This window comes from Fukomys damarensis, unplaced genomic scaffold, assembly GCF_012274545.1.
Source record: "Fukomys damarensis isolate Sample0158 unplaced genomic scaffold, DMR_v1.0_HiC HiC_scaffold_15, whole genome shotgun sequence".
Lineage (NCBI taxonomy): Eukaryota > Metazoa > Chordata > Mammalia > Rodentia > Bathyergidae > Fukomys > Fukomys damarensis.
This window is the reverse complement of record NW_022900927.1, coordinates 59,784,104-59,795,139: the sequence shown is the minus strand read 5'-3', so window position 1 is coordinate 59,795,139 and position 11,036 is coordinate 59,784,104. Positions and strand designations below refer to the sequence as shown.

Sequence of the window (11,036 nt, the reverse complement as noted above, 5' to 3'; positions counted from 1 at the left end):
AAAAAAAAAAAAAAAAAAAAAAATCAAACTCCTTAACTTGGCTTTTAGAAGTTTTTATGATTGGCCCCTGCAACTTCCGGTATCTCACGTCTTGAACTCCCTGCTGACTTTGCGAGCTCTGTACTCCAGCCATACTGTTATTTGCAGTTTTATGCTTTCTTCTCCACATCTCTCTTCATCTACCTACCAGCTCTGCTGCATTCAAGTCAGCTATGAATGCAGAATGCATTGGAGCCTTTTCTGATCTCCTTCCTGAAGCAGAGGGCTCCCTCTTGGCTCCTTTATGTTCTAGGCTTCCCTGTGCACCACCTCCCCTCTCTCCTCTCCTCAAGTCTCTCATCACCTGGAGAACCAGGACAATGTCTTCTTTTTATTCCTAGTGCAGTGCTTACCATGCATTTACCAATACCTGCGATTTACTTTGTGCTCAGCAAATACTCATAGAGTGAATTAATGCAGCAAAAAACAGCCTGTTTGTCTTTATGACTAAATAACAAATTGTTTTTAATGCAATTGGAACTGTGGGTGGCTACGGTTCAGAAACATATATTTGGGAAACATTTAGAAGGAAGGGAAGCATACACATCGATTGGCTTGACCTTTATAAAATGGATGGGATAGAACATTACAGAAAATTGGTCTATTGCTTATATATAAAGTGAAATAAAAACACAACACAAGAACAGAACTTAGAATGATGGCCACACCTTTGTCTCCATTCATGCCCCTTGAATTTCTGCTCTAGAGTCCAGTGGAAAGGCCACTGAATGTGAATTGACATTGAGTAGCCCCAAGGACAGACATTTAATGAAAATCCAGGCCTGACATTAAACTCTGATCTTTTATACTTCAAAAGCAACCAACTCTTGTGGGGTTCTTATTTGAATTCTGTTACTGAGTGCATGTGTCATAATAATAAATTACTTATACACTCTTGTAGAACAATATTTGTGCCTCTCAACCTCTTTTATAAAACATTGTAATGATAAAAGAATAATTTCACATTTTATATTAAAAAGCCTGTGAAAACAGATGCTTCCCACATGATTTTGTATTATGGACTGAATGATATCTATTGGAAAAAATCAAGATAAGCAGGAAGAGCCAGGGTATTTGAATATCTTGTAGGAAAATAATCTGTGAGCACAATGACTGAATAAGCAATCATTTAAGGGCAATTAAAACATTAACAAAGCACAAGTTTATTATACTTTAGTAAAAGTAAAATACAGTAAACGGCACTATATTATACAAAGTTTACCTTTAATCTATTGTAGTATTTATATGTATCATAATATCTGTAATATTTATAATAAATTATTAACATTTCAGTAATGTAAACATAAAGAATGTAAAGCGAAACCTAGATTGATTCTTGGGAAATGTCTACCACATCCAAGAGCCAAAAACATTGCAGTTTATCCTAAGGACAATAGCAGAAATTGATGTGGGCAGGAAAAAAAAGTGAATCTAATTAAAATATTGGCAAGATTGGAAAACTGCCATAGGGAATAATACATAAGTGACAAAGGCTATGGATTATATCTGTTATTACTCCATGATTTTAACTTTTATTTTTAAATTGACTTTTCTTGCTATTTGGGGATTAATTAAAATCCTTAAAAAAGAGAAGCAAAGTTCACTATAAATACCGAGCAGATTCTTAGATCCTAGAAAATGTTCTATGTAACTTTACTTAATTCTGGTGATTAAATTCCAGTATATGGTACTTGGGGACAATATCTAATGCCACCAATTCCTTGGACTATATAAAGAATCAAAAAATTGAACTGCTTTAATTATACTTCTATGTTGTAAGGGACCTTTTATTATTGAATTCTATATCCTCAGGGTCTAGCAAATGCCAGATGTTTAATAAATGTTAGTGGAGTGAAAAATGACTTAAAGTCACAACTTTCAAAATCGATCATTAAGAGAAATGCTGTACAATATGTTTTTCTCGTCTTTGGGGGGGGCATATAAAAGTCTAAATATTATATTGACTATGCCAGAATATTTTTTTCATTAAGCAATCTTTTCATTATTTAATTCATCAAGTCATTTATTATCTGCTTCTAAGCACAATTATATTTAAGGACTAGAATCTAGAGAGCTTAACTAAAATTGTCACAGATTAAATGAATGGAGAGATTGGGCCAAAGATAAATATGATGATATTAATACTCTTGCCACATTGGTTTATTTTAGCCTAAACAACGAACATCCATTGTGTCGTCTCTGGATTTTCAACGAATGAACCACAACCAAGAGTATTTTGAAATCAGCACATCTGCAGTGTGTGCAAGCTCTTCCTGCAGTCCTGCTGTTAGTCCACCCCCCTCTTCCGTGGGAACCGTGGAGGTCAAGAACGAAGGAACTGACCACACAGGTATAGCAGTTCACTTGATGCAGCTACACTTTTGACCTTTTAAGACTAAAGACTGTAATTTAGCAGCATGAAGAAGTGTCTTCATGCAAATTGTATTCTTGGTTTACATACATGTGTGGCAGTGTGGGGTTTTACGGTTTTTGTCAAAGTGTAGGTATAATATTCTTTTTCAATGCATTAATAGTCTTTCAGGTATTAGAGATGATTGAATGTTATTATGGCAGTAAAATAGCCACAGACCTAAAATATGTTCTTCCACTGCTGTATACCTTTCTGTACAGAGTGGTATCAGCTAATCAGCATACATCTTTGTTTGAAGCTTCTTTAAAGCGTATCCATACCAAGGATACCTGTTAAGACCAAGTTGGAAAATGTTGTCAAGGTGGACTTCATGTCTGCTTAAGCCGTGATGAACACGGAGAGGAGGGGTGTGAAAGTAAGGAGAACATTAAGGAAAGCCACAACACCCATCGTAAAGTATACCTGATTCTACTCAGTCAGATTTATGATATTTTCTTTCTCTGAGGAAGGAGGAGCTACTAATTAACTAGTAAGGCTGAGAGAGAGAAATATGGGAAGTGGATCCCAGTCTCTTACCCTTCTGTCTAATTTACATTCAGTGAACTATTCAATTTCTTTTCTTCAAAACCCTGTCGATGGGATTAATACAAATTTTACAATCAGAAATATGGTCATGATGGGTTTTATGTGTATTTTCTGTTCAAAATGTGTGTGTGCATGAACATGTGCATAATATACATGTACGCATTTAAGTCCTTTAACCTGAATCTACTTTAAAAAGCACTGATACAAAGATTCCCAGATATAGCCAGCAGTTATTTTCCCTGAGGAGGGGAAAACTGATTTGAAAAAGTGATGACCAGTGAGAAAGGTAAGGTTGAGACTCTGTGGAAATTATAATCCTATCTTCCATAGCAACTAGACCAAAGTTATAAGAGGCAAATCAGAGCTTCTTAGTGCCATAGTTAGAATGCACCAAAGGCTTCTAGTTGAACTTAGAATAAAACCCAACTTCTTACTGTGGCTAGTGAAACCCAATTCAACCTGGTTCCTGACTATCTCTAGCTTGATCTTTGGCCCACAGTGCTCTTCTTTGCTGAATGTGTGGCTGTAGCACTTTTGCACTTTGGTCCCTTCTGCTTGCAATGTCTATCTCTAAATTTTCTTGTAAGATTGAGTGTTATTTGGTTTTGCATTCAAGTGTATTTCCTTATATAGGCTTTCCTGGACAACGTTATTTCAAGTACAAGCTCTCAATATGATAGTTATAATAATAAAGAAACAAAACAATAATAAGTAAATGTTTAAACGATGGTATGAATTGGGCACTGTGTTTCATCACCTGAGAAAAACACTTAGAGGAGGAAGGGTTTATTTTGGTTCACTGTTTCATGGTTTTGAGTCCTTGGTCAGGTGATTGCATTGCTGTAGAAACATGATGGCAGCGAGGCGCACGGAGGAGCAAAGCTCTCAAGGTCATGGGAAGAAGAGAGCCAGGGGCCAGAGATAAGACAGAGCCTGTAAGGTCTTGCGTCCCCACAACCTACTCCCTTCAACTACGTACCACCTGCTTAGTTTTCGTTACCTCTTAGACATGCCGTCAGTGGGTTCATCCACTGGGAAAGTTAGAGCCCTCGTGATCCAACCACCCTCTGAAAGTTTTACACCTCAACATGTGAGACTTATTTTAGGGGACCTTTTTGCTCTAAACCATAATACAGTGCTGTAGAGATTGTGTGTATATCAGCTTATTTGATCTTATGACTGCCATATGGATTAGGCACTACCATGTGCAGATAAGCAAACAGACACAAATAACAACCCGTAAAGACCGTGCTGTGATGTAAGTGTGGTGAGTCCATGTTCTTAAGCATTTTTCCGCTTTGCTGTAGTCACTTCTAGGAAATCTTCCCCTTTTATCTCTTCCATGGCGTTATTTACTAGACAAAGTAATATTAATTATTCATTTGATTATTTATTGTCTTCTCTCTTTCAAGAATCTTCTCTAGAATAGATGGACCTCTGGCATGCTGTTGGCACTGAAGTCAGATTGCCTAAGTTTGGTTAGTAATTGGGAGGCTCGGCCCCTATCTGGCCATGAGACTTGACCATTTTTATATTAGAATTTTCTTATCTATAGAATTAGATTAACAATGAATTAATTAGATTAACTTACCATGTAGTGTGATAATGCATGTAAAGTGATTAACATAATATCTGGCACTTACTTAGTGCTCAATAAATATTAATAACTGTTAGTAGTATCAGCAGTAATTATGATATTAACATAATTCTTTGCAGTCTGCATCAAACTTAACATTCACTCAGCTACGATTTATTGTTTTTCTGCCATTTGCCAGATGCAGTTTTATAGCAGAGGAGAGACAAGATGTGATTTGTAAAGAAAAACAGTACGTGGACCACTGAAAGGGTTCTGGGCATATAATTATTATTCAATCAGTACTCATTTGAGTACTTGCTCCAGATTTAAAATTGAAAAATGGGAGCAATGACAAGTATTTTGATACTTGCCTTTAGGAAAATCTTGCTTGGCTTTATTTTGGTTAGAACATTATTCTTCTGATGATGAAGTTTTAAATTTTTTTCAATTATCTGAGATAGATGAATTATTATTTCTTCCTCTCTCTCTCTCCCTCCCCCCTCCATTGCCTGCCCCCTTCCTTCCTTCTTCTCTTCCTTTCTCCGTTTCTCTTTATAATTGAAGTGAGAGGAGTTACAGATCTAGTCTCAGAGCCTGATGCCTCTGCACTCTGACTCTGACCACCGAGGGGAGGGTAAGAACACACTTTGCACACTGCCAGGACGTCAGAGGTACCATGCAAAATGTGCAGAGAAATTTTAACCGTCAGGATATGGTCAGGTCTGCCTTTCAATAGAACCAAAATCTAGCCTTGGAACAGTTGAAGTTGTTTCCAGTAGCCATTTCTGTACTTTGCTAACAGAATGTATCGCTTTCATATTTCATTTAAAATTTAAATTTAAAATAGATAACACTGTGGAACATCAGGGCTGATTTGCCTTCCATTAAACATAAAACTTTAAAATTTTAAAGTAAAAATTTAACGTTGACATTTATCTGTTTCAAAAAGTATGTATTTAAGAACCTTTGTCTAAAGATACTGCCACATGGTATATATTGAAAGAGAATGAAACTGAGTCAGTCCCATCACTGATGTGCTCAGTATTTTCCATTAAATCATTTAACTTTTCTGATTTTCAATTTGCTCTTCTGAAAAGGGAAAATAATATACAGTTTTAGGATATTTTTAGTAGTAAATGAGTTTACTTAAGTGAGTGCATTTTATAAACTATGAATACTAATATTATTAAATGCTATCATCATTTAATATCTAATTTTGCTTCTCTAATATCTTTTATTGGAAATCTATAGTAGTTTTAAGATAGATGAACCCTCTGTACACCTGTACCTTTTAGGTAAGGTGATTACCTTTGTCTTGATTTTAAAGTATAATCTAAACCAACAGATACTTCTATAGTTTGGTTTATAAATGATTGCTTGCACAAGAAATTAATCTTAGCAAAAATGGTATTTAATAGAACAAAGACCAATTGCCTTAAAAAATGAATTGTATGTTGTAAAACACTAAGAGAACCAATGAATGTATTCTAACCCAGGGTCATTTAGCAATCATCCTGAATTACGGTTAAAACGTCAGAACATGAATCATCCAAACAAACTGTTGAAGAGGAAGGGCTTTGGCATTAGACAGACTGGGGAATGACGGAAACAGGGTTGCACTTGCCTAGACAGAGTAGTGTTAATACTTAGTAGGTCGATTTGAGGTGAGTTGAAATTGCAAGTGGGGAGAAACGTGTCATGAGCAATAATGGAGAGATGAGAGCAAATTCAAGAGATGAAAGGAAGCAACAGTGAGCAAACCGATTGATGCAACTGACTGGCTGTGCAAAGGTGAGGGAGAAGAGTTCAAGGAAGGCTCTGAGTTTCTAAGCCGAAGCAGATGAGTCCATGCTGAATGTGATTGCTTGGAATATGGAAGGTTTGTAAGTAAAAAAGCGAGGGCGGGCATATGGATTATGTAAGGGCTGACAGGCCATTTAAGGTCTTCAGTTTGGGAATGAAACGAGAGGGATCAGGTCTTTCGGAAGAGTCTCAGGGCCTGACCTCCTCTTTATGAGGAAGCAGGCAGCCAGCTCAGCTCAGAGCAATCACAGCGCTGCAGGAAGTTGAGAGAGGAGTGCAGCCACGATCAGGGGTGTCACAGTGGAGGAGGAGAAAAACGGGAATTTGGATGTGTTTTTTAAGTCGATGCAATAGGACTGTATGGAGGGGTAGACGCAGTATGTGACAAAAAGAAAATTAAACAGGCCTCCAAGGTTTAATTTTCCTGAACGACTGGAGGAATGGGTTTCCTGTTTTCTTACATACAAGATGTGAGAAGAGCATACTGGGTGAACTCGGAGTTAAGTGTAAGCCCCAGAGGCCTACTGATATCTGAAAGATGTGTGAGGTAGGAAGCTGAATAGAGAAGTATGAACATCCCCATTATATAGACGATGCGGAGTGAGCACAGATGAAGAGGACTGAAAGTGAGGTGTAGGGGAAGGAGGAAGAAAAACAACACTGGAAGGAGCCACCTGCAAGGTCGGAGGAAGTCTGGCAAGTGCTGCCGTGCACTCCGTCCAATGCAGCTAAGGCACTGCGCGAGATGAGGGCTTTTAGAGAAGACTGTGGGTCTAACAATGCAGAGGTTAGGGCTGACCTGAACAAGAGCAGCTGGAGTAGAACTACGGGGACAGAAGCCCACAAAGTTTAAGGGAGAATGGGAGGAGAGGACTTACAGAGAGCAAGTATAGTTTCACTCACGGTCCAAAGAAATAAGTCAGGCTCAGAAATGTATCCTACAATCTTACTATTCCCTACCATGTGTAACAGGATGTGGACCTTTAAGGGATTTTTCTTTTCAAACGGGACTTTTGAAGTTGTGAAGGACAAGAAACAATGCAGAGGTTTTGCATATGAATCAAGTGGAGAGACTGGTTCTCCTCGAGAGTCTTGTCAGAAGGCAGGATGTGTAGGTGTGCAAGCAGTGCTGGTAGGGCATCCATGTGGAGAGGATATGTCTGTGGAAAACATCATAGCTTCCTTAGGTGGAAAGTAGCAGCACCATCGGAGATCAGAGTTGGAGCTGGAGCTTGGGGAGAAAGGAGAATATGAAATAACTGCTTAGTGAATGGACCAAAGATTCCTAGTGTGTTCAGCTGGCAGCATTAAAGACCCGTTTGGTGCTCATGTTCAAAGTTTAGTGTTCGATTAGATGGTGCAGTTCTTTTTCTCCAGCCTGGATCAGCTGGAGAACGTAGGTACAGAGAATTTGAAGAATTGAATTTTATATAGGTTGTGGTTTTACTAAGTTGGTATATTGAAGAGATCAAAAAACAAGGAAATATGAAAGCAGGAGAGTGAGTGTAAACTTGTGGAATTTAGAAGGAGAATGTAATAGAACAGAACAACGAAGTGACAAGTGACAATGAAAACTCAGTGGGACCACTGGGCTGGAGACTCCAGTAGGGTCAAAGAATTGCTGGAGTAAGGAGTAAAGAAGGGGGCTGGGATGAAATGTGGATTCTGTGAGTGGGATGCACATAATGTAAGACTCAAAGTCTCACTTCCACTCCATGGAGCGTGAACAGCCAAAAAGGCCTCCACGATGCTGGGTCCTAAAACCCAGCAAGGCTCCGGGAGCTCGACAGAGGAACAAGAGTCACCCAGGAAGGAACACACCAGGCTACATGGTAAGCAGACCTTTATTAGTCTGGCCAGACGGCACTCTCAGAACCAAGTAGCTGGCTCAGAGAGGTGCCAGCTCAGGGGCTGAGGTTCTTTTTATAGGGGGGTAAAAAGGGGGGCTAACATTTTAGGCTTGCGGGCAGGGGACAAAGGTCTGCTGATTTGAGCTGGTGGTCAGCAGTCACGTAGTACTTGGCAGTCACATATTGATGATTAACAGATACCTATAGGATGGTTCAAAGGCCACCAAGACATTCAGGATGAGCAAACAGTTCGACAGTTAACTTGGGGTCTCTACATCTAGAGCCACTAACTTACACATTAATTTGGATCCGGACTTCAAACAGTACAAGATTGCCTTACATTCCTAAGCCAGGGTTAGAACAAAGGTCGGGGCTATGGCTACAGTGGGAGGGGGTCAGAACACTGTCTCCTAGGCCCTTTGTCATTTAGCGTGGGCTTGTAATTCAGGTCTTACAACAAAACCATGAATGATTATAATTACTGAGCATCACAGGACCCTAAGACTATGGGAGTGATCAGCCCCCCCCACAAAGTGTCATTAGGTGAGCACAGCAATTTCCTGGAGGAAACTCTTTAAATAAAGAACCATATTTATTTCTGCATAGGTATTCATTCATAATATTTAAAACAGATTTCCATTTGATTAACAAATTATGTAGCTCACCTTTACCAAGGTCCATGTGTCCTATAGTGTTTTGTCCCACTCTTCCTTGAGGTTCCCGGGCCCCTGTGTTGTTTCCTATGTGCTGTTCAAGTTCCCTCCTCCAAGCCTCTGTTAGCCACTGGCTAAGGCATTCAGGCATTTCAGTCTCTTGAGAACTCTTAATATTTGCCAATGGGCTCATTTTTACTAGCATATGAGAAAAATGAAAGGGACCAAGGATGTGAATCAAGGACTTTTAGTCCTTTTGGATCACTGAAAGTGTGGAGTTAATATGAATTGAGATGGGGAAATCCCAATTTTAGATATTTTAATTTGAAGCACTATTGGATGGATGTCAAAGCAATTGTGTTGAGGAGAGAGTCAGGACACTGAGTTTTCACTGGAGCACAGAGCAAGGCATAAGGAAGCCATGTGGCGACTGTATGCTCTTCCAAAGTGAAGGCATCAGCTTTAAAAGATTAAGGAACTGGCTTAGTCTCTGATGAGTGACTTACGTGTTCTAAGTCCTCAGTGAAATTGTCCTAGATAGGTGTGTTGTGAATTTCTGGGGGAGAAGAAGGTGGGAATAACTTGCAATAACAGAAGCTCTTTTTATGGGAAGTTAATTCCAGAAAGCTCTTTCTATATGAAGAATTGTGTGAGTTAGCAGCCTCTCAAGGGCACCTGCTAAGCCAGTCAACTACCCTGGGTAACGTAAGTATTTCCAGTTTTATTGATAGTTTCAAACCATCCACCTCCTGTTGGAGAAAACTGTTGGGAAGGGGAAATATTTTTAAAAGTAAAGTGACACAAAGAAGAGATAACAGAAACAAAAGCCTTTAAGTGCTCGGTAGCATAGATTGCTTTTCTGTGAAAGAGAAGGAACTCGAGAGGACTAAAATTAGAATGGAGAGGGTGGTGTGGACCTTTCACACTGATCAGGGATTTCCAGAAAGGCAAACGAAGAAGGCCTTGCTTTTAATTAGTTCACATGGCCTTAGATGGACCTCCTTACGCCCAGGCATCATTGTTACCGCCTCCGTAGACACAGCCCGCTGAGGGGGCTTTGGTCTCCATCAAGAGGTGTAAATGTCAAAGATAGGCTACTGAGACCATCTTTAAACTCCAAGCTAAGATTGGGGTGATCTGCTAGAAGTCAGAAGTTAGCAAGAATGATATATCATTACATTTTGGGACTTATTTCCTTAAAAATGAACATTAAATGAATCTGCTGAATTATTGATTATTAAATTGAGTACTTTAAATAGATCAAGATTTTAGGCATTTAACATGAAAGCATTTTTGTGTCAAAGGCCAGTATAGTAAAATATATTTTTATCTGTTTTTCATAAATCATGAAATGCCTTTCATACACTCTGTTGCTGCGTGACTTTTTCCCACTGTCTTTGTTGACATGTTACACATCACACACAAGGCAAGATATAGGTGAGTAGATAGATACTTGACAAAGAAAGGAAAAGTTGATTTTTTTTAATACTTAAAAATGTGAAAATACATAGTTAGATAACAGGGTAATGCAGTTAGTGCCTAGGGTCATGCAGGAGCTTCTTCTTTTAATTGAAATTCGTTAATATAAGACAATTGATTTATATCAAATACACATACTTAGCATGTGCCATTGTGGAAAGTCCAGGTACTGTGAGATTATCTAACAAGGTGACTGATGTCCTGGAAGAGAGTGAGGCTCTGGAGACAGAAAGAAGAATTAGCTAGGTTAAGTGGGAAGAAAATACTATTCCTCAAAAAAGGAACAACAGGCCCAGCATGGTGGCGCACACCTATAATCCCAGCACTCGGGAGGCTGAGGCAGGATGATCGCTGTTGAGTTTTAGACCAGCCTGGACTACATAGTGAGTTCCAGGTCAGCCTTAACTACATAATGAGACCCTGTCTCAAAAAAGAAAAAAAAAACAATAATTTTTAAAAAATTTCTATGATAGACATTAACATGAAATCACAACCCAGAGAAAAAGGAAAGAAATGGCAGAAATTGAGGCCACATAGGGAGTAAAAGCTCAATCATGCAAGCTGCCTTCAAGATTTTGGTCTTTATCCTAAGACAAATGAGAAGGCATTGACAGGTGTTATAAGTGGAGAGAGATGATCCACTTTGCATTTTCCTGGCTGACTCTCCCATTTTTTTTTTT

At 38.9% G+C, this 11,036-nt stretch overlaps 1 protein-coding gene across 11 annotated transcripts in view; it reads left to right on the top strand.

The window, feature by feature from the left end:
• Anks1b (ankyrin repeat and sterile alpha motif domain containing 1B) overlaps window positions 1–11,036 on the top strand; it is a 1,036,613-nt gene that overhangs the window by 442,908 nt on the left and 582,669 nt on the right. For all 11 annotated transcript variants that reach the window (XM_010629141.3, XM_033763852.1, XM_010629138.3 and 8 more), the window contains one exon: window positions 2,209–2,389. In XM_010629141.3, coding sequence (XP_010627443.1) covers window positions 2,209–2,389 — 181 coding nt within the window. The remainder of the gene's footprint in view (window positions 1–2,208; window positions 2,390–11,036) is intronic.